The sequence below is a fragment of the Geospiza fortis genome, unplaced genomic scaffold, assembly GCF_000277835.1.
Source record: "Geospiza fortis unplaced genomic scaffold, GeoFor_1.0 scaffold130, whole genome shotgun sequence".
NCBI classification, from domain to species: domain Eukaryota; kingdom Metazoa; phylum Chordata; class Aves; order Passeriformes; family Thraupidae; genus Geospiza; species Geospiza fortis.
Window position 1 is genome coordinate 5,081,238 of NW_005054300.1, and position 23,401 is coordinate 5,104,638.

General features: G+C 45.5%; 1 protein-coding gene across 1 annotated transcript in view; it reads left to right on the forward strand.

Moving 5' to 3' along the window:
• SLF2 (SMC5-SMC6 complex localization factor 2) overlaps window positions 1-10,510 on the forward strand; it is a 23,975-nt gene extending 13,465 nt beyond the window's left edge. Inside the window, exons 11-19 of the mRNA XM_031063732.1 lie at window positions 203-311; window positions 1,078-1,110; window positions 1,675-1,772; window positions 2,387-2,474; window positions 2,972-3,097; window positions 3,920-3,997; window positions 5,583-5,669; window positions 7,040-7,108; window positions 8,329-10,510. Coding sequence (XP_030919592.1) covers window positions 203-311; window positions 1,078-1,110; window positions 1,675-1,772; window positions 2,387-2,474; window positions 2,972-3,097; window positions 3,920-3,997; window positions 5,583-5,669; window positions 7,040-7,108; window positions 8,329-8,364 — 724 coding nt within the window. The 3' untranslated portion in view covers window positions 8,365-10,510. The remainder of the gene's footprint in view (window positions 1-202; window positions 312-1,077; window positions 1,111-1,674; window positions 1,773-2,386; window positions 2,475-2,971; window positions 3,098-3,919; window positions 3,998-5,582; window positions 5,670-7,039; window positions 7,109-8,328) is intronic.
• Window positions 10,511-23,401: the final 12,891 nt, after the last annotated feature.

Sequence of the window (23,401 nt, forward strand, 5' to 3'; positions counted from 1 at the left end):
GAATGCTGGCTAAATAGCTGGGCAAATAATAGGCTACAAGTGGAGTTAGATGTGTGTGTTGGATGCTCTGCAACTGAGGATTATTTTGATTTGAAGGCATTTTGATACATGCAGGATTTTTTTTCCTTCAGTTTGATGTCAATAAACCTTTGTGGGCTTTTGAATTGTTCATTTTTTGCTCAGATTGTCTTTTTTCTGTTAGAAGTCAGGCGCAAGAATCAGCGAGTCAACAACAGCCAACAGGAGATGAAGCCACTGCCAGTCCAGTGTTCCCCAATCTACTTGAAAACAATTTAATTAATGTGATTAAGGTGAGAAAACTCCAAGGTTTTTGTGGGTTGGGTTTCTTTTTTGTGTGTGTGTGTTTATTTTTGGGAGGGAGGATGGGGTTTGCAATCTAGTCCTGAGCTTGTGTTTGAGTAGATGCTCTCCTGAGACTTCAGCTTCACATTCAGCAGAATTTATTGCAGGCATTTTGCAAACTTCAGTTTCTTGTCTTCCATTGGCTTCACTCCCAACTGCAGAGTTTTTCTGCTTCCCTTATATAGCTGTGGCACTTTATAGAATATCTTGTCTCCCTCGCATAGAAGAAACTATCCACTGATTTCCCTTTGCAGTATTACTGAAGTATTTAGAAAATATTTTGGCCTTTCCTTCAATTAAAGAAGGATTATCTATGTAGTAAAGAAAGATCTTTACTGCTGCAGTAGTATCTGGGCAATATTGCCATTGCTCAAAAAAATGAGTCTCCAGCAGGTATTAAAATAAAAGGGTGGTGCTACTGGGAGAGAGGGACATGTTAGTAGACAAGCATTGCCAAAACAGTACATCATTTGAGGTACATTTTACTGTGAGTGTGGAAAACTTAAGTTCTCATCATGTTTCAAAATAAGCTAAAATAATTCCATATTTTAATGATTTGTGTTTCTTTTAAAGTTTCTAGTTTTCTGTACATCAGTAATTCATGATGGATATACTGACCAAGAAATATGGCTGCTGCTTATATTGCTATTTAAAATAAGCTTGGAGAAACAGTTAAAACCTTTTCTGACAGATTTTCAGTGCCTTTTTTTCAAGCTTCTGATGAATATGAAAGACTGGGATACAAAGGTAACTTCATAAATTTATTGTACTAGATTTGTGAAACTGCAATTTCTGTTTTGAAATTTTCTTATTTTTTTCTTTTTTCACATACCAGAAAAGTACTGGCTGAAGATGTAATACAGAATTTTCAATAATAGTACAAATAATAATATGAAAAATTCAAAGCTTTGTGTTTGTGTGAGATTTAGGAAGTGGGTGGGTATACTGAGAGGGTTTTGGTGCATGACATTGAGTTGCCTGTCCTCTTCTACAAGTTTGTTTATCTTAAGATTGTGTGCTAAAATAGCTGTATGTTTAAAATGGCAGTCTGAAAGAATGAAGAAATTATTGCACTATGCTGGTAAGCTGTTATTAAAAACATTCTGATCTCAACTACCCTACTTTAAATTGTATTTAGCAGACTCACCTCCTGGTGCAGCACAGACATTTTTTATGTACATCATCTCTTGTTAGATCAGTTCCTCTTATCAATCATGCCACCTGTGTTTCTGGGGAGTAGGTGTGTGCTCCTTTGCAAATAAAGCAAACAGCCCTTCTTCAGTTTCAGGATGTTTTGTTGTTCTTTTGAAGATGCCTGAGCTGTGCCTGTCAGTGAGTGAGCTCTCCAGCAATCCCCACAACCTCCTGTGGCTTGTTCAGCTGGTGCCCAGCTGCATTGCGCGCGGACGGTAATGACGCTGGCATGTCAGAAATGCATAGATCATTAACACTTATAAAACAAAAGGGATTTGTTTTCTCATATGTTACAGATGTATGTGCAGCCCTTGGTGTGCATGTATAGCTTCCTGATCACCTCTGCTGTGAAAAAGGGTTGTTAAATCCTTTATGTAGTTTCTGGGCTGTGGGTTCTTGGTACACTGTAGCAAAGGAAGGCTTAGCTTCAGGTTCTGACATCCATCACTCTAATTCTTGTTTGAGTGACCGAAATTTAAATTTTCTTTGGGTGATTCATGTCTGCTTCTAAGCATTATTCTGAGTTCTGTAACTTTGAAATTAGTAAACTATAATGTGAGTGAGCAGAATTAGTTAGGTCATTACCTTCAGGCTTGGAGACAAGTATCTAGCATTGTTTACTTGTGCAGAAGCTGAGCTGCAATGAGATTAAGGATACTTCTGTATTACTAGCTGACTTACTGGTTTATATAGCAACTATATTCAGAAAATCCAGTTTAATAGTTGCAAGCAAGTTTATGTCTAAGGAAGACAGGCATAGCCTCACATACTTCGTAGAAACTGTGGGTTTAAAAAATTCTAAGGGAAATAATTTTTTATTGTTTTTCAGGGAAGTAAAAAGGCGCCTTAGCCTAGTGATAATTGCAAAATTTCTTCATAAGAAGCATGTAGAAATACCTGATGACAGTGACAAGCAGGTACTGCATACATGTATTGTCTTTGTAGAATTTGAAAGTTCAGAAAACATTAATATTGTATGCTTGTGTTTTATGTTTTAATATTGTAAGCCTGTTTTCAAGAACTTTGCCAAATGACCAATTAATAATTTTCTGTTTAGATTAGTGTTAAAAGTGCATTTGCACATGGGTGTAATCTGCATGTTCTGCAGCTTGTGCTTGTTTATATGCCTAGACATTAGTTTAGACATTAGAAAGAAGTCTACACTTCTTTGAGTCTTCCTTTTGTAATCATGTGGAGACACTATTTTCATAGATTTGATCTTTTATTGAGAAAGTGTACAAACACTGAAGTCTGTGAATAGTCAAAAATTACTCAAAGCGTGAAAACTTCTTTTTTAATTAAAAATCCCTTTTCTGTTCCTGTTCCAATGGATAAGTAATATTGTAGGGGCACTCAGTTTCCAATTTTCTGTTGTTAGTAAATCAGTCCAATTTGTTAATGCTTGTATCTGTAGATGTTTCTTCTGCGTCAATTTCTGGTGCGTATGAAACCTTCTTATCTACTGAAGAAGATGAGAGAGATGAGAAAAGGGCAGAAGGAGCATAAAGATGATGAAGTTCATGCAGAGCTAGAGCATGAGGTACATAGCCAAGTGCTTTTTTGCTTTTGTTTTTTATGCATATTTTTAATAAAATTTATATATATTATATATTACAATACTATTTGGGGAATATTTCTTTTACTTTTTAACAGTTCTCTATGTGGAACTGTAAATACACTGTTTTGTTACTGTTCATCTTTAAAATATTACTAATTTTGGTTATAGTCGTGGGGGAAGGAAAGGAGTATGTGGTGGAGGAACCTGTATTGGGTTATTTTGCAAACAGGGAAATGGCCGGATTTTCTGAAGTCACAGGGAAGTCTTGAGTCTCTACTTCTGTAATCAGAAGACAATCTTCCCTCCCTTCTGATGTAATCAATGAAAACTATTCAGTGCTGAGCCAAAACTTTAACTTCAGGTTTCAGAAAAAAATTTGTGAATATTTTATTAATATCTTCTCTCAAACAAGTGTTAAAAGATTTAGTATTTCCATCCATCCAAAAATTGAATATTGGTTTGGTTATTTAAGTGGTTGTCATGGAATCTCTCAGCAAGTGTTTTGATCTGGGGGTAGATGAAGGGAAAATAAAGCCAACTGCTGAATTTAATTTTCATTTAGTAAAACCACATTTTAATGGATTACTTAGGTTATTTAAACCAGTATAATACTGGTTTTAAATCTTTCTAATAGGTGAATATACTATTTCAAATTAGTTTTTTAGGCAGATATGTTGATGTACTTGTCCATTGGCCTGGCTGTTGGAGGATTCATTCCAGAAAGCAGAGATGGTTCCATGTCTAGATGTGAAGAGTTAAAATAATACTGCTTTCACTGCTAAAGCTCTTCTGATTTCTCTCCAGGTATACTATCTAATTTATGTCCTCCTGCATCTAGTCAGTGAAGCCAGTTTCCTTGATGTTGTAAATTCTAGTCAAAGGGTAAGTAACTTTAGTGGCTAGACCTTTAGATTTTAAAATGTTGTTTATCATGCACATTTAGTGTGTTTTGGTAAGAGCTATCATGTGATGGAAGATCACCAGTGCATAAGAGCACTGGGGGAGGCTTTTGTTCTGGGCAAAGTAAACGCAGAACTTCTGTGTGTTTACTGCAGAGAAAACTCTTCTGTGTTTCTGTGAATGGAGCTACCTCCAGACATAGGGCTGTGAAAGAGCAGGCATTTGTTGTGTTAATCTTTCTCAGAAGGTATCTGGAGGTAAACTTAACACAGAAATTCTAAGTCAAATGATTCTATCAGCTTTGGAAGTTGGTTTGAAATTTTTCAGTCTAAGAGAAAATCACTTCAAAGATATCCAGTAAAATATTTTCAAGCACATTTCAGTTTCCTGTGCTGGAGTGCAGCAAGTGAAAACAGGACTGTAGCTCCTCTCTGTAGTGGTAGTTCCTTTTTGCCATGTGATGTGAACATCTTCTAAGTAATTCTGTCTGCTTAGCCTTTCAGTATTTCTATTCAGATTTCTGTGATCATTTGCTGGGAGTTGCTTGCTGCAAGGTGTCTGTGTAAACCTTCTGCCCTGTAGAATCACTCTTGGCTTTTAAGAAATCTGTCACAGGAACTGTTTGAGAGACATAAACCAGTAATGTTTGGCTACATTTGGAGGCTTAGGTGTCTCAGTATTACTTAGATTTGTGGAGAACTTGATATTTTCAATTTTTTTTAATGTCTCAATTTCTTAAGGAAGAAAAACTTTATAATTCACTGACCTATTAGCCATCAAGTGGCAAGAGAGGTATGGCTGAATATTGTGCAGGCTGAACTTGTGCAAAATCAATCTTAACTATTTCATTTCTGCCCCTCTTCCAGTTAGAGAGGATAAATTGTGGTGGCCTTGAGACACCAGCAAATGTTTATAAATAGAATTTCAGCATGTCTCACCTGTTCTGCAGGGTGGAGCCTCTTGACAGCTGTTCAGTGAGAGATTGAAAACAGGAATTTTATGAAGAAATTAAAAGAATGTGAAAGACCTTGGGAGTCATTATCAAGAGATCCTGAAGTGCAAAACTGCTTTATTAAAGTAATCAGAAATTTAGAGAAAATAAAAGATCAGCGCATAAAACCTTGGATATATTTTACCTGCTCAGCCAATTCCTACAAAAGAAATTACCTGAGTCATCATTACTGAAAAGGTTATTTTCAGCTATTGTAACTTCAGAATTTTTTTGCTTATAAAAGATGTGAATGGCACTGCACTGTGTTTGCTATTTTGAGGGCAGAAGGGATTTGCAAATTAGTTAGCAGGAACTTTAGAATATGTGTTGTATAGCTCTGCTATACTTTGAAGCTGCTTTTAAAAACTCTTAGACCTGCTTGACCAGGAGCATGCCAGCAACAGATAGAGGATCTTGCAATGTGATCTTGTTTTCTTTCTTTTCCCTTTCTTAACTGTGGATTTCTGAGAAAAAATCAAACTGAAGCATGTAATTTTTAAATTGATATAATATTTAAATAAAGCCTGTAGTTTTGACATGGAGGATTAATAGCTGTACACTTTTGTCTTTATTTAGCAACACTTACTGAAGCTTTGTCGTGCCTTAGTTAAGCACGTGAAAGGTGATATTAGGGAAGATGCAAGAATGTTTTATCGGTCTAAGGTAAGATGCAGAACTTGATTTTGTGTTTTGTTTTGGTTTTAGGGTGGTTTTTTGTGTTTGTGATGCATGTTGTTCCCTCATCTCAGCCCTAGATATTCTAGGAGTTCCTCATGGGCCTGAGGTTTTTTTCCTCTTTTTTTCTATCTGCATCATGTCTTTGCGTGGGAATAGATACATGCCCGTCTTAATTCACTGAAAATACTCCTAATGCTAACAATGGGACTCTTAGCAGCTCTGAAATGTGACTGATCATCTCTTTAGCCAGGCATCTCCACGTTTAGGCCCACAGAGTTGCTCTGTTTCTCTTTGTGGCAGTCACTGGTAGCTGCCTCCAGTTGTAAGAGCAGAGCCTACCTGCAGGGCAGGTACAGAGGACTGAGAAAGTTGCCTGTCTTGCACGCGTCTCCATTTAATTTTTCAAATAAATGAATTGATTAAAAATGCTTTGGATTTAAGCCAGCTGTATGTGATGTAGCATCAAGCTTGGACAGCTGCCTTTTGTTTGCTTTGTCTGTGAGCCTTACATCTGATAGTCCTAATTTTGTGACCTTCAGGCTTTGCATGCTACAAACCAAGTCAGCTCAGTGAAAAAGTCACCAGCCCCAGCTTTGAAAAGCCTTGGCTTCTTCAGCTTTAAATCAGACATTTGCAGTTGTGTGCTTCCTTACCTCTCAAAAACATTCTTCTTTTCTTACTCAGATTAGTGGAGCATGGATCCTTTTAACAAGTTCATGGCTCTTGCCTTCAAGTGTTGTGTGGCTGGTTGCTTTCACTTCTGTTTCTATTTGTCTTTGCACTGAGAGGGAAAATCTTACTCTGGTTTCTCCATTGCTTCGTTTGTGTAATACTGCGGTAACTTCTAGAGGATGCCACTGTGCTGGGTTTTAACACAGCAGATGAAGCAAATCTCAGTGTGAATGGGTTGGATTAAACACCTGCTTGTGCTTGGTTATGAAAAAGCTCAGTTTATGTACAAGGAATTTGTTTCAGAAGCAGCCAGTGCTGCATTGTTGTCTTTTGTGGCCACAGTTGCACCTGTTCTAGGTACAATCAGACTTGTGACAACCTCATTTCCCAGGGATGAGGTGGTGTTTGGAGGGCAGAGGTTTGCATGGTGATTCCAAACATTCAACCTGAGGAGTCATGTGCCTCTAATGTTTGTGGAGTGCATGACTTTCAATTCAGAGTAATGAGTTACAGGGATCTGGAGTTGAGATGATACTTCCTGACAATAAAATTGTTCCTTTCCAGTAGACCTTGTATGTTGGATTATCTGTTTATTTTTGAGTTTGGAGCTGTGAGGGGGAACACAGGGTATGATTTTGTCATTTTTAACAAAAATGGCTAAATTAATCAGTGTGAATTTGCAGGTAAGCTGCTTGGCTGCTAGGATATTTGAGAAATGGCAGGATGTGATACAAACCACTCGGCTTACTCAGGTACTGTAATGAAACTTCTCTTCCCTAATTGCAGGGTGCATTTAACTATGTTTTTAGCACTTGCAAATGGCAATTCCTTTCAAGAGATTTTCTTTTTCTCTATAAATGGCTGTGCAATATTTTTTTTTCTCTTTGCCACTTGAAAATGGCAAATCCTTTCAAGAAAATTTTCTTTTTCTCCATGGCTGTGGAATACACTTAGGTGTATTAGAATGGATTTGAATTAAAATTCTTACTTTGCTGGCTTCAATAAAAGCAGGATCTCCTCTCCATTGTTAAAAGCTCTGTTTTAGTAAAGGTGTGTGTAATACACTGAAATCCCAGTCCTAAGTCGAGTCACAGGGCCTGTCTCTGATTACAGCTATTAGCAGATGCTTCCAAAAGGAAATTGGGGCAGGAATGCAGTGAGGCACATCCTGCTGTGGTCTGGCACCGTGTGGCTTTGAGACTTCTTGAGTCCAGGGCTTTATTCACATATGTTAAGGGGTCTCAACTCCTCCCCTTTTGAATGTGTCAAATTTCATGGCATGATTAGGCAAAGCCTCTCATGTTTGTAAAAGTATGCAGTAGTAAATAATGCCTTGATAAGTCTCAGAAATATTTGCCTTTGTGACACCTAGCTGGCCTTGGTAGAATAGGTGGATAATTTCTGATATACAAAGTTCAGAGCTCCTTCTTCCAGCCTTGGCTTGTAAGGTTTCAGTTGTAATGTGATCAGACCACCTGTGTGAGTCCTGTCTTGGAACATAAAGCAATCTCTCTTGGAAAAGCTTAGCTTTCCAGTAATGCAGAGCATCATTTACATAAAATTTAAATTATACATTATGCCTAGTGTTGATTCCAGTTAAAAACTGTGTAATTAACCATTAGTAAAGACTATTAATTCCTCCCAACAATGTGCAAAAAAAAAGTTCCGTGCAGTGTGTGTGATATTTTATGTTCTGAGCACTCCAGAGCAAGGAGTGACACATGTAACACCTGGCAACAGAATTTGCTTAGAAATTAATGAAAGTTGGTAACGAGGTGGCTCGTTCAGTATTGTTTTTTGGAGGTATTTGAGGTTGATTCATATATGGGAAACTGGCAAGTGTTTCAGAATAAAATTCCAGGGACTTTTTCCAGCACATTGTGGTGCTCCCAAGTTAAGCACTTGCCTACTCTACTAATTTCTTCTGACACTGAATTTCTGACTTGTATACTAATTTGTTTTTATTCTCTAGGGAAAACTGCATGACTTCTGGGAGCCAGATTCATGAAATCTTGCCTAGTTAAGGGAAAATAGCAGAAACTGAAATCAAGGAGGATGTAAAATGAATGGAGCTTCACCTTGTTTGGAACAGAAGAAATCAATCACTTGAGTTAGAACTTGAGCTTGATTCAGACAAGCTCTAGACACATGAGAATCTGATTTGACTAACACTGCTTTTTTACTACAAGTGCTCTACTTCTGAAAAATTGAAGTGGATCAACTGAAAAAAACCCAGCTGTTCCTATAGCCTTATCAGAACTGGCTAGAAATATTTTACTATATTGAAAGCTGAGGGAAGTTTTCTTGTTTCCCTTGTTAATCACAAGACCTATTTGATAACAGTAAGTATTTATTTTCTTGCCAGCACATACCTGCACGCATTGTTTAGGTTGGCTGGGAAAGAACTACCCTGTGACATGAAATGTGACTTCAGGAGGAGTGTTAGACGTCCCCTGTTGTGAGCAGGTGAGGAAGTGGTTCAGATGTGGGCTGAATCATGGTAATCTGCAAAGCAGAATTCGTATCAACATCCAGTGTCTCTTAAAAATACAAAATACAGCAGTTGCACCTTCTTTAAATGGAGAATAAAGTATCATCTCAGTGGAGATTACAGAACAGCATTTGGCTCACCTTTGTAAGACTGTGAAAGCCATATGATGACTGAATTCCTTGGTGTGAAGTCCTGCTGCACAGACAATATGTGCTGAAAGATCCAGGAGCTGTTTGTGAAATAATCAGAGGAAGATGTGATCTCCTTTTGTGCTCTCTATACAAATGCTATCACTTAAATCTTACACTGTGATTTGTCTGTAGAATGGATGTAATAGGAAGAAAAAGTTCAGTTATTGGATAGAAACACCAATGGGGATTCTCATAATAAGATTTTTAATAACATCAATATGTGTATTTTAGAATACTGTTTTAATTCTTGTAGATTACTCTGTCTTGTATGGAATTCTGTATGATAATGTAAAATAAGGCTTAAAAAACCTGCCAACTACAAAACCTTCAAATTTAATTATGTGTATTACATATAAAAGAACTGCTATAGAATGGACACATCTTAGAGGAAATCCATTAGATTTGCAAATTCATACTAAATGTTATTTTTTTTCAAGTGTTACACTGCTATGTCAATGTCATCTTTTGCTCTTTGATAGCTCATCTGCCTTCCCTCTCATAACAGTTGCTTACTTTGTTGAATATATTGTATGTAATTTTATTAATGTTTTTATTTTTTTCACTAATATTGTATAAAGATAAAAAAATGTGGAATGTTTACTGTATTTAATGTGTATATATTCTCTTACTGTGTAAAGTTGACATTGCTGGCCTGTATATTTTGAAGACGAAAAAGGGGAGGAGTTTAGATGAACAGCTTTTGTACTGCAGTTCAAAGCATGTTGAAACTGCTGAGGGTTTTTCCACACAAAATAGCCACTTTGATATTTACTTTCATTTAACAGAACAATGAAAAAATAAAACCAGACACTCCTTTCTAGTTAAATGTCCCTGGAGAAAATGGGCTCTGTTTCACAAAAGACAAATGGTCACAGGTCCTATTTTATTCTTATGGCACATATTACAATTCTTGGTTTCACAGCTGATTAGCTCACTATAGATGGAGACAGTCTTGAAATCATTCTCAGCTCAGCCAGGACTGTGTTTTCATGCTTAATGCCTGTTCCAGCACTTTCCCTCTTCCCCCACTCCTGCTTGGTCTGGATTTCTCTTCCATCTGTTCTGTAGCTGAGGAGTAATTCCTCAAGAGCTGAAGTCTAGGTGTGGGTTAAATTGGTGCTCATCAGAATCCTTACAGAGATGATTCCCAAGCATCACTACAGGGTCTTTACGAGAGAGTCCTGGCAGTGAAATAGCAAACCTGCTGCCCTTGTGTTTTGCCAACTCATTTGCTGTCCCTCAGCCAGGACTTACATGCATTGGAAAAGGCTGTTTCCTTTTCCTGCAAAAGGTTGTTGCACACTAAAGGTCTTAACTGCTTTGGATGTCTTCAGAGAAGCATTTTGCACTTGAGGTCTATCTTTTGATACTGTGTTGGCTATATTAAGAGCCCAATTATCACATTTCATGTGGAAGTAGGTGCACTTTATTGCAGTAATAACAGAAAAAAATTAAAGTCTGGTTGTAAAATATATGGTTGTAGCTCCTTGCCTTTTTTTTTCTTGAATTTTTTGACAAGCTTCTCTATGGCTTAAAATAACCCAAACACTTCTGGTTTTAAAGTTGAAGAAACCTGGCAGTGAAACTATTTGTGCATCTCATATTCTCACTGTTCCTATTATGGAACTTGGTAATGGATAGGGATTTCAGAAGTGATTAATGATATGCAGGTAGGTCTGGCTGAAGGTCAGTAGGACATTTTATTGATGCAGCAGCTGCAGGAACTCTCTGAAGTCCCCAAGATAATGATTTAGTTGAGAATGTCTTTGGGAAAAGCAGGTGACTGGAATATTTGAAGTGTGTTGTTGTTATTGGTGGAGGATCTGGTTAGATTGCTGCAAAGGCATTTTAGAGGTAGGATTTCAGTGTGGAAAAAGACTTAATACTGGGGGTTGATTCACATATGGGAAACTGGCAAGTGTTTCAGAATAAAATTGCTGTGCTGGCTTTCTGAGCGCAGAAAGCCAGGCCTGGGTCCATGAGAGGTGTCTGTGCTCAGCACTGTCCAGCACCAGTCCTGGGGGCCAACATTTGGGCACAGGGGCTGCAACAGATTCTGCTGCTGTGAGATTCAGGCAAGTACTCCCAGGTAGCTGGGTTCCTCTGCTCATCGTGTCACTAGCAGGAATACTGGAGCTCCAGTACTAATGCTGGTCTTCTGTTTGTTTTCATTCCCAGGGGAGCTGTATATGTAGCACAGTATCCCTGGCTTGGGATTTCTGTTTTGGTGTTTTGTTGGTTCATCTTCCACTGGTTTGTGGTGGTTGTGACTTTTTGTTTTACTGAGAAGGGCAAATCAGAAAGGTTTCTGCTGGAGATGACCCTCCTTATTTTTCTGGGGTCCTATTCCTTGGGTTTGTGAGCTTTTGGAAAGCTACTCCTTGCCCAAAGTTCCCCAGTGGGAAACACCGCGCTCTGCCCGAGGGGCAGCTGTTTCCACTGGCATATTAGTGCTTCTTTCTGCATTCAGAGAGAAAAGGCTCTTGGGACCAGCTCACTTTGAGCAGGAAAGAGGTTTGATGAGCTTGTAGGAGCCTAAGCAGCTGCTGAGGAGCTCCAAAGGAGCTGCCCAGAGAGGTCAGATAGTCATTAGTGGATTTAGCTTATTCCTTGTGGTTTAACTTATCAAAATTCCTTTAATTGCCCTTTTCCCCGTATTCCCCCCAGGCTGTGAAATACCTTCATGTTTTGCCTTGTGGATATTTTGCCAGCTTTACTGGCAGGGCCCCTTCTTATCACATGTTGAAAAGGGCTTTCAGTGCTGGGGAATGGCGTGGGCTGCTGGTGGGAAGGATCCTAGGAAAAGTGAATTCCTTGAAGGGCTTCTCTTTGCAGAGAGGCTTTTAGTTTTGCCTGGCTGATGCTTTTTTCAGGCAGCGCCTCCTCGCCTTTGCAGTCAGGAATTTGAAAGGGAGTATTTTATCTGGTAGCAAAAGCAAGGCTGGGTGGTGAGCGAAGAGAAACATTTGCATCTTCCATCTTGATATTTTGATCTGTTTGGAGAAAGTCAATCCTATGCTTTAAGGCTGTTTTTAAGTGGCGTTTGGATATGTTGTACTTTTTTGAATGCCTCCCTTTCTGTGCGTGGTGAGATGCTGCTAATGTTTCACCTCCTTCAGCTTCCCTGCCACCTCCCAGTTCCCTGTAGGGAGGTCACAGGGGAGGGGATGGAAACTCCACTGGAACTGTTCCCTTCATTGTCATCAAAGCGCCTTTGCCATCAGCCTGGGGGGAAACCCAAAACTTTTCAAGGCAGGTTTGGCCCGCATGGTGTGTGGGGGTGGATAAAGGGGCCATTTTCACACACCCATGTCCCAGTGCTTCTCTTTGGGTTTGCATTTGCGGCTGAAGCTGCCTGAAGCTGGGTGAGCGATGCTCCTTCCCTCTCGCAGAGAGGAGCAGAAAGGGTAAATGGATTTGTGCAGCTTTTGTGCTGCGGGGGGAGTCCTTCACCGGAGCAGTGAGCGCTCTGGGCTGGGGTGGGCACGCAGGCTCCGGGGCTTTGCCTCTGGGTTTCAGGCTCTCACCTCCCGAGGCTTGCTGGAACTCCTGGCTCTCGGAGCAGATGCAGGAGCAGAGGGTCCCCTTCCTCTTCGGACTGACCGCCAGGCTGCAGCTGAAATAAAAACAATAGCTTCAAGCTGCCAGGGGCAGTGGTGAGGAGAGGGGGCAAGGCATTCAGTTTCATGCTTTACTCACACTGCAGGCTTTTACAAAGGCAGTGTAAATGATGCAGAGCAGCCGTGGGCTCTGCAGACAGCATCGCTCCGGCTCTCAGACACATTGATCTGCATGCTGGAAACTGAATGTGTCCCTTTGCCCTGACTAGGCTGTGGGGAGAGGCCTGCCAGGTGAGGATGCTGAGCTGCTGCACTGCATATCAGCTCTCCCTCACCTTTGTGAAGCGCTGCCTGCCTCCCCTGTGTACTAACCCATTTTTTCCCCCCCCCAATATTTTGTGCTCCAGCATTGTTATGGCAAGGCTTGCACAACGCAACGTGTTTTTCCCTCCAGTTGATTTTTCTGATTAGCCCATTTTTCCTCTTGCCCTCATTCTGTTTTTCCCGCAGTATGCGAACGCCGTTCGCTGAGAAACTGTGTCAGCCTTCCTCTAATTAAGAGTCTGGCAGGAGGCAGCGCAACAGTAATTTTGGAGATGACGCTTCCAGTTTGGAGCTGACAGGGAGCTGAGGTGCTGCAGCAGGCGCTGGTGCTGGGGATGCAGGAATGTTCTCCGGCTGAGCGGGACAGGGGGACCCACAAGGAGCCTGCTGCAGGAGCAGTGAGTACCCCGGGTGCTTGGGTGTTTGAACTGTGTCCTCTTGAAAAGCAGCTGCAGGAATGGTTAAATCCATGGTTATGTCACAGGTTTAGCCCTTTGTGAGGGTGTCTCTGTGCGTGTGTAAAGGACAGGAATAAATTGCAGTGGCCCTAAGTCAGCTGCATCTCTCTGAAATAGTTGTAATGTTGGAAAGTAAGATGGAGAGCTCAACAATCTAATGGCCTGAAAAAGGGCAAATAAGGAGAAGCCATTCAATGGCGCTCTTCATACGGCTTCAGACTCCATAGTTCTTTTTTTAGCAGGAAAGCTCAAAGCAAACAAAAGGAGAGAGGAGCTGGGGATCTGCTTGCCTCAGGATGTTGTGGATGCTAAAAGCTTAGAGGTTCAAAGAGCATTTTATGGCAGAAAAATGCAGCAGGGGTCTGTGAAATGAAAGCCATTCTTCCTGGCTGAGAAAGCTTCAGGCTGCCAATCCCTGGAGGGTGGAGCATGTGCTGGGGAGATATCCCAGATGTCTGTCCCATTCCTTCACCCCCTGCAAGGTGCTAGGATTTGGTCCAGTGTGCTGTTAATGCCTGTATGCTTTATGTGAACAGCTGAGGGATTTCATGCCATCTCTCAGTTTCCAGGCAGTCCATCGTGTCCACCATTCTGTCCCTCCATCCACTCCTGAGACAGAAGTTGCTGTTGAAGGTGGTGCCAGCCCTTGCTCTGAAGGAGCCTAGTGGGGTGTATGGGGTCAAATGTTTCATTTAGCTGAAGAAGACTCAGTGACATTTTTTGATCTTCCTAATGACCCTGTGAGTGAGACTAGGAAAACGAGTTGTGTGGTTCAGGAACTCCAGCAGAACACAGCCAGCCACATGCCAGAGTTGACCTCCTTCCTCTCCCCTCCCACCCCATCCACAGATGTCTGCAGCTAGGGAGAAGTACAAATAAGAGCAGATGAGATTAAAAAAAAAAAAAATCCTTTCTATGTGGTACCTCTAGAGCACAATTCAGCATTTTCCCTCTCTACTTGCTGTGTCAGATTTGCCTCTTGGGGGCAACCTCACCCCACTCCGGCTGAGACCAAAGGGAGCTCAAGTGCTTGGGGGCGATGACTCACTGCGCATCTCTTTCTGCCTTTGCGTTATCTGATCATTTTTAGTAATCGAGGTCATAATTTGCTGAAAGGATTTTAGGATTTAAGCCGTCGAGGCTGACTGTTGGTGGCTTTTCAGAAACGGTGTGATTGGCTCTTGAAGGTCCCTTTCCAGGCTTGGAGTCCTTAAAAGTTTTTTCCTGCTTTGGTGTCCTTCAGAGAGAAGAGGGTAGTATGGAAGGACATGTGTTTTGTGGTTCTGGTTTAATGGGTAAAGCATAAATCTCTGCGAGGAAGATTTACAGTGTTCTCCTGGCTCTTCTGCCTGGGTTGGCTTGGACTGTCACTAAGCCTATCAGATAGTGCTGAGGACACTCTGACTTGTCAGGGGGAGAGCAAAATTACTGCTCCAGCTCCATTTCAGCCCTGAGTCCCTGAGCAGGCGTCTCGTACAAACCTCGTCCACAAAAAACCATTTGCATTTATTTAAAGGGCGTTGAGGTATATGATGGAATAAAGGAAGTATTATTCATGCTTCGTGCTGTGGTTCCTAATGGTACTTTACACGCTGATATGACCTACAAAGCTTGTTGTTTTGTGCCTGCAGTGCTCTGATGTTCTTCCTACCCTGAGGGTCAGAAATGACAAGAATAAAAGATTGTGACGAGCGTCTTGCAAATCCCTGCCCCCTCTCCTTGGAAGTGTCCTTGCCAGGGCACAGCTCAGTGACCTTGCTGGCACAGGCAGTGGAGGGGCAGCATCCTTGTCTGGCCCATGGGACTGAACAGAGTGATCTTCTTGTGAGATGTGAGGGCAAATCCATTTATCCATAGTTGTGTTTCACCTGCTCCCCAAAGCACAGGGATGCAGCTTGGGCTGGGCACGGGGCTTGGCCCAAGCTGAACACATGCAGGACCCCTCCTCTGGAAAATACCAGGGAGGAGGCTGGAGCAAGTGAGGTTAACCATGGACCCCAAAGCATAGGGACTACTCCAAAGGGGGGTGCAGGGCCCTGCAGCCTGTGTCTGCCCAGTGAGGGACTGAGTCAGCCTTGCTGGGGCAGCAGCTCCTGGCTCCAGCCAGCCTGGGCACTTGGACAGCAGCAACCACGCAGCTCATTAACCCAGCCCTCCAGCACTTGCTCTGCTGGCCTTGACACTGTCCTTCTTAATAGCTCCCCTTTTTTCCTTTTTTTTTTTTTCTTTTAATAAAGGTAAATTAGCTATAAGGATATGCAGGAACATGAATCAAAGGGATTCAGCTGACTCTTGAATGAACCGTTCATACAGAGATGTGCTAAAGCACCAGGACGTGATGGATGCAGCCTGCTCAGAAAACACCTAAGGACAAAAACTGCTTGTAAGGCATCTCACTGCAGCCTCCAAAAATCTGATTATGTAGGGGGAGGAAAGAAAAATCAGGTTTTGGAATACATTAACTCAGTTGAACAGCACAGAGAGAAGGTACCAGCAAGAAGCAAATCAATTCCTGAAGGCTGCTGGGAAATCTCACTGAATTGAAGCTTCAGAGTAAGGCTGGCTACACTTAGAAGAGTTATGTTTCACCTGAAATATTTAACACTGGGCATTTGAAGTGCTCTGTGTGTCCAAAGAGCCCACCAAAAATATGCTTACGAGGAGATTTTAGAGGAACCCTGGGCTCATGCCATGCTCTTGATGGGTGAACCCAGATATTCGCATTGTTCAGTTTTGTTGGGTTTTTGTTGGTTTTTTTGATTTTTTTTTTGTTCTGTTTTTTTTTAAGAAAAGCATGGGAAGCATAAGTCCCTTGCCTCCATCACAGGGAAGCAAAAATTACCATGTAATGAATGCTGGTCTGCTTTTGGGACACGTGCTGACAGATCTGTTGTTAGGAGGGAGATGTTTCCATAGCAAAACCATCATCATAAATGGCACTGTAACGCAGCAGAGATGCTGTGGTGGCCCCGGGGACCATCTTCCTGGACCATTCTGAGCATCCTTCCAGGGAATATGGGAGAATGTTGGCAGGGGGAATCAGAGCAGCTCATGGTGATGCTCCCTACAGCACTGCCACAGCACCAGGGCTCTGCTGGCAAGGCTGTCAGCTCAGCGTTTTTCAGTCCTTTCCGACTTCAACAGAAAACTACAACAAAAGGCAAGCTTGAAATAGCTCATTTTATCTCCACAAACAACTTGTTTTGAGCATCATTGTCACTCAGCCTAAATTACTTTTAGATGTTTTTAATGACTGGGTAACGTTTTTCAGCTGTTCATTCTGCAGCACCCTGCTGAGGGACAGTCCATCTGTAAAGACCAAGGACTCCAATATTGTGGTTGCTCTTCCTGACATTCATTTAGCTTTATTATGTGATACGTGATTCCCTGTGGCAGAGATGTTTTCAGCTAAATTTACAGCTACAAGCTCTTTTCTTTGCATAAAGGGGATCTGTTTCCAAAGGGCTGGAAGGCTGGCTATGCATGTACCAGTGGAAGGTCAGGGATGTAGAGGAGAAAGTCTGGGAGATTGAAGGTGACCATCCAAATCCTGTCTGCACTGAGGGTGACATTACCCTTTGGGCTGCAGGGATTTTAGCCCACCATTTGTTACCTCTACCTTTCACTTTACTTGTAATGCAGAGCACGGAGAGCTGTGACTTTCAAAATGACCCCACTGGGGCCGTGGTTTGTGACATCAGCCATGCAGGTCTCTCCAGTCCCTCTTTCCCAGGCAGGCACAGCTTTTGCATTTGTTTCTAAAGGCAGCTTCTGAGCCACTTGCCTTCACCATCTCTGGCTTTGCAGTGCTTCTGGGAGACTGTATTTTTAAATCCTAGCTCATAAATTTTGGAAGCTCCTTTCCTTCCCCACCCCCTCGCCCCTATCAAAGTGTCAGAGCTGAAGAAAAACTGCGAGAGTGATGGATGTGCCCAGCTCTGCTTGCCAGTGCTCTGCTGTGTGTGGGGGGGTTATTTACTGCACTGCTGGGGTTGTTTCTTCTTTGGTGGCACAGACAGCAGTGTAGGGGTTCGGTGCCTGGGAAGGAGGGGTGGGATGCCCATGGATCATCCAAGCATTTGGCTGGAGGAGGCAGGGCTGGGACAGAGGTTGCTTGGGCACAGCGACACAGAGAGCAAAAAGGTGAAGCCATGGGGACATGGATCCTGTCTGGTGGCTTGGCCCAAAGGGTGGATGCTGGGGGTCATAACACCTTCCTGGCTCCAGCTCTGGGGGTGCAGGTTGGCTCATCCAAAAGGGCAGCTTTTAATAGCCACTGGTCTTATCCCATCCCTCGTGCAACCCCAGGTATTTGTGTTACTGCTCTAGGCAGTGTGTGGCAGGGACCTGATCTGCCATGCAGGGGAAACACAGGGGTCTGTGCCCCACTGCAGAAACAGAGAGAGACACCCCTGTGCTCCCTGGCCATGCTGGAGCCTGCCTGCTCTACTGGGAGCAGCTGGGATGACGGGCAGAGGGGTTGTCAACATCCAGCCCAGCAAATCACTTCTCCTGGAGCTATGCCTCTGTCTCTTCCCTCTCTGCAGCCACCTTTTTCCTGCTCCTGCCCCAGAGCTGGGACAAGACCCCACAATAAGCTTCAAAACTCCATTTTCTAATGGAACTCCCAGTGCCTGCTGGCGCTTCCCCCCCATGCTGCAGGAGCATCCCAAAACAGCTCTGCCTGGTTGAAAGGCAGGTCAGGACCCTGCCCTCCCGCAGTCTCACCAGCCCTTCCCTGAGGGCACGCTGCCGACAGATCCGGAGCCAGGGAGATGCTTTCCGCTGGCTTAGAGAGGTTTGCAGACAAGCAAACCAACCCAAACCTGCCAGCTCGCTGTGCGAGCGCCTGTCCTCCGTGAACTCCCGTGCGTCTCTTGCAGCCGGGCTTGTGGGAACCGATCGGAGGCTGCTGTGACTCAGCTGCTTCTCCCTTGAGAAAATCTGCCCTGGCACGGTGCTTGGCTCTGCGGCTGGGGCTGCCGGCACCTGGCAGCCCTCATCAACAAATGGCCTCGGGCAGAACATCCCAATTTCCACTGCCAAGCATTTATGGGAGGAGAAATGCAGCATGTGATCTTGCAGGAAGTGGAGGCAGCAACTCTGTGCTGTACTGAGCTGGGGGGGAGCGTCCCATCCCTCCCTGAAGCTGAGCCTTGGGCTGGAGGGGCTGCAGCACCGGCTGGCTCTTCTGGTCTGCCCCTGCCTTTTTCCATCTCCTTATAACTTTCTCAGACAAATTCTTCTGCAATTGTAATTTTCCCCTCTGGCTCTCAGCCTGAAGAAACAGTGGTTTGGAAAGTTTGCTCAATGACTTGAAGAGAAGAGGCTCCCAAGACTTTCATGCTCTGTGCCCACTGGAATATTTTTTTTCCCGAGGCTAATCTGTGCAGCATCACACTTGGCTTGATGAGTCTGTGATGCTCTCAGGAAACAAAGCCAAGCCTGGCGAGTGTGTACTCAGGTGCTGTCAGAGTCCAGGCAGCACCGTGTGGTCTTTTCTGTTCCTCTGCTCCACACAGATCTGCTGGCCTGGAATCTGGGCAGGCTGCTCCTGTGGGGGACAAAGGAGACTGATGAGGTGGTGGGTGCTGGAGCAGCAAGACTCCCCTGTGGTGTGGGGCTGGTGTGCTCCCCGTGGGGCTTTTTTTCCATGTAGGCATGTAAAGCAGCAGTGCAGGTCTCACGGTGTAGCTGAAGGATGGAGGGGCCTAGAGAAAAGCTGTTTTGCTTGTTACTTTCTCATGTCAGAAGGGGAAAGTACCCGTTTTTCCGCTGGTGGCTTTGCCTTTATAACAAGCCTCTCGCTGCGGTGTGGGCTGGCACGGCCTTAGCCAGAGTTTCACAACTCCTTTGTGGGTTTCATAAACCCCAGCGGCTGGAGCACCGTGATTTTGTAACAACCAGCTGGCTTTTAAACCAGTCTGGAGAGGAGCTTGAAATGGTTGGATGCCTGCTGCCTCTCGGACTACAGAGGCTGGCAAACCAAATCCCAGATCTGGAGTTTTATCTCAGTTTTCTTACCTGGGGCAAGGGAAAGACAGGCTGCAGGTACTGCTGAGCAGAAGCCAGGCCTGCCTTAGGAAGCAGTTTCCTACCAAAGGCTGGGGATCCTGGTCAACCCCATGGGTTTGATAAGCACCAATGCCCTGCTAGTGCTGCAATCCCAAAACAGAGCCCTTTGTGACATGCTGCTCCCATGGTGTGCACCCTGCCAGTGTATTTCTAATTTAATCCTGGCTGCTATTTGATCCTGCTGTTTGTCTTTACACCTCTCTGATCCATAATGAAATCCTCTGTCTGACCAAACCTGGTTTCCAGTAGTGGGAGAGGGGACACGGAGCAGTGGGGAGTGTGGAGGTCTTCTGACAGCCACCCTGGACACTCCTGTGTGTGGGACATCCACTAAGGTCTTGGTTGTGCTGGATAAGCCTGAGAGGGGGCAAGAGGGCTGGGGGCTGGCACGTTTTGGGACTGCAGGCAGGGTGAGGGTCCCTTGGGGCCCAGGGTGACTGTTGGTGCCGAGCTACAGCCAAGCCAGACAATGGTTCATCCCCAGCAGACCTTGAGGCACTTGAGGCAGAGCAGTGTCATGCATTAGGCGCCCCGAATCGGAGCTGTGTGCTCTGCGGGGTCTGCACGTCCCTGCAGGAAGGCCGAAGGCTGGTGCTGGCAGGGGAAGTGTCTCTGGCAGGGAGCAGCCGGCAGTGCTGCTGCCCTGGGAGCTGAGCTGCAACCTGAGCGCGGGCAGGTCGCACCTCCCCGCTCGGGGCGAGCGCAGCCTGCGTGCTGAGAGAGCTGATCCGCGCTAATCCCATCAATATTTCACGGTGTCCTGGCCCTGTTATAATTCCTCGCATCATTTGGGATGCTGGCTGGGATGGGGGTGTGGTGCCAAGTGAAACATGAGAGCTGCCATGGCTTTGCCCTGGCTCCCTGGGCATCTGGGGGGTGAAAGGGGCTGTCTGTGAGCTTTTCTCCTGGCTGCCACAGGTAGAGTTGTGTGGCAGAAACAGGTGAACCCAGAAATGCCGGCTCTTGGCATCTGCCTGGCTTTGCCGTGTGCCGGAGCGGTGGGGCTGTGCTGTGCTGGGCAGCTGGCCCATGCACGGGTGGGGCTGTGACATGGCACAGCCTGCTCCACTCGGTCCTCTCTCTGCGGGACACAGTGTTTAAGTGACAACAATAAGACATGAAACAGTAACCAGTCTCTGGGCTGGTGATGAGGGCACGAAAGCATTTCCTGTTCCTAAAGGCTGTTTGGAGTAACAGGGAGAGAGCACTACAGACAAAATCTGGCATGATTTTGGGGAGGGGGGTTTCCCAAGGCACCATGTCGGGACACAAAGTGTCCCTTGCTTTGGGCTGGGATAGGAGTTGTAGGGCTGTAAATCCTGTGAGGAGCAGATGATGGAGCTGGGGTTGTTTAACCTGGAGAAAAGGATGTTCTGGAGAGACCATATCACTCTCTACAATTGCCTGAAAGGAGGTTGTAGCAAGGTGAGGGTCAGCATCTTCTCCCAAGTAACAATTGATAGGACAAGAGGAAATGGCCTCGAGCAGCACCAGCGGAGGTTCAAGCAGGACATCATGAAGGATTTATTCTCTCTAAATATTGTTAAGTATTGGAATGGACTGCACAGGGAAGTGGTGGGGTCACCATCGCTGAAGATGTTCAAGAATCGACTGGACATGGCACTTAGCGCTGTGGTTTTGTTGATCAGGTCTTTTTTGGCCAAAGGTTGAACTCAATGATCTTGGAGATCGTTTCCAACCTTAATGATTATACGATTCTAGAGCTGCCCCAATAGGAAATTCCCCTTCCAACACCTTCCTAGCTCTGGGCTAGGGTTGAAGCAGGAGCCAGACCTTCCTGCTCAGCAGAACCAATCCATGGATATGAGAGATACAAGTACAGGAGAGGGTTGGGTCTGTTTGGGCTCCTGCTGCCTGGAAAAGTGCCTCTCTGACTCTTGGGAAAGCCATGCAAAGAAGAGGAAGGTCCTGGCCTTCAACCTCTTGGAGCCCTAAATTCCTTCAGTTAATCTCATGGGGGCAGCAAAGCAAGCAAAGCTCTGAAAATAGATCTGTTTCCAGCTGCCAATGACTCGTGTTAATTAATTAAAGCCTCGCAAGCTCGGGCCTGTAAAAGCCCAGTGCTGGTCGCGCCAGGCTCGGCTTGCTCTGCACTCACACACTAATTATCCTACTGCAAGGCCAGCAGCTAACGAAGCTCCAATTTGTGCTGGGTTCGGCGTCCAGCCACGTGGGAGGCAGGAAGTGCTGCTGCAGGATGGGATGGGTACAGTGCCCTGGGTAAGGGGGAGCTTTGGGCAGCGCTGTCCCAGCCCTGGCACCCCCTTCCCCAGCACTCATGGACCAGCTCTCCCCATAAGTGGCCCCACAGACTCCAGCTGTGCCTCTGCTAAGGTAGGGAATGGGGTTTGGAGAGGACCAGCTGCCTTGCAGCACCTGAACACCCCATACACAGGTAAGACAGGCTGGCCAAGAGCGTCCCTGCCTGGCTCCCGGTGCGTGGGCCTCCCACTTCCGCAGGGTGGGCAGAGGGGCGAGGCAAGGTGAGGCGTGGAGGAGACGCTGGGGTTTTGCCCAAGGACAGGAGGAAATGGTAATTAGCCTCTGGAGCACAGAGGAGGCGAGGGCGGGGAGGCAGAGAGTGCTCCAGGAGGTGGGTAGTGTCTGCTCTGAGAGTGGGGACAAGGAATGGGCCTTGGGATGTCATGCTGGGAGAGCGGGTGGTGGCTGCTTGGGGAGCGTGTGCAAGGGTGGCAGAACCACCTGTCATTAAGAGCGCTAGGATGAGTCCCTCCTCAGCTGAGACCCATTGGTGGGTGAGGGCTGGGGTATTTAAACCTCTGTTACCCTCCCTCCCACCTACAGTGTTTGTAGGAGGCAGGATCCTGGCAGTCAGAGGCCCTGAGAATGGCATGTTAGTCAGGCTCCCCACAGGAACACCCTGGCCCTGCCATCTTTACTGACCCTTGAGGTCGAGAAGATGGTGGAATCTCAGCTGGGGCTGACCCTCGCCCCCGGACAATGCTCAGCAGCTGTAGCACAACCTGCTCAGCCCTATGCCCTGTTATGGGTCTGGCTCCAGGTCTGCAGGGTGTGGGGTTGGGGAGGTCTTTTTCCCCTTCCTGGAGACCTCACCCCTAGGACGGGTTGGTGTGGAGTGGAGGGGATGAACTGGCATCCAGAGGTGATGGTGCTGGGACTGGGCACCACACGGCTTTGTAACCACAGGCTGGCATCACCCAGCCACCCTGCCAGCTCCAAGAGAGCTGTAGTTCAGCATACACAGGTACAGCATTTCCCCACCTCCTGCTCCAGCTGATTTCCAACTGCCCTAGATCCAACCTGCTGATTACACACAATGTTGGCTCAGGGTTTGGTTTTGGGAGGCCTGCTGCTGCTGTGAGGGTTGAGGAGGGAGGGTTGGCCAGGTGCTGGAAGCTTACGAAAGGAAAGCAAACACAGGCCTGGACTTGGCAGCTCCTCCACATGGGGAGGAGCTGCAGAAGCCACCCAGGATAAAAAGGCTCCACACAGGGCCCCAGAGAAACCATTACCTGCCTGTGTTTCCAAACAACCTTACGCCTTGTGTGAATGGCGGGACGTGCTGAGAGCAGGGAGAAGATGGGGCACGGTGCCTGACTCAGGCGGGCAGTGCGGGATGCCGGGGTGACTTTGAGGAGCAAGACATGAGTGAGCACCATGGCGCTGGCGGGGGGGCTGTGCTGTGCTGACACAGGTGCCTCTGGCTGGGGGCGTTGGTGTGATGGTACAGGTACAGGGCGCTGCTGTGCTGGCAGAATAGGATGGCACTTACCCGTGTTCAGTCACGCTTTTTCAGTCCTAAGTCCACAATATCAGCCCTTTGCCTCTCTGACTTTGCAGAGGGAATTCACACGGGCTTTTGGGGGCTGCATCACCCACACCCCCTGTGCTGAGTGAGCCCCCGGCCCACCCTACGTGTTGGGGGCTGCACGGTAGCGCCCCG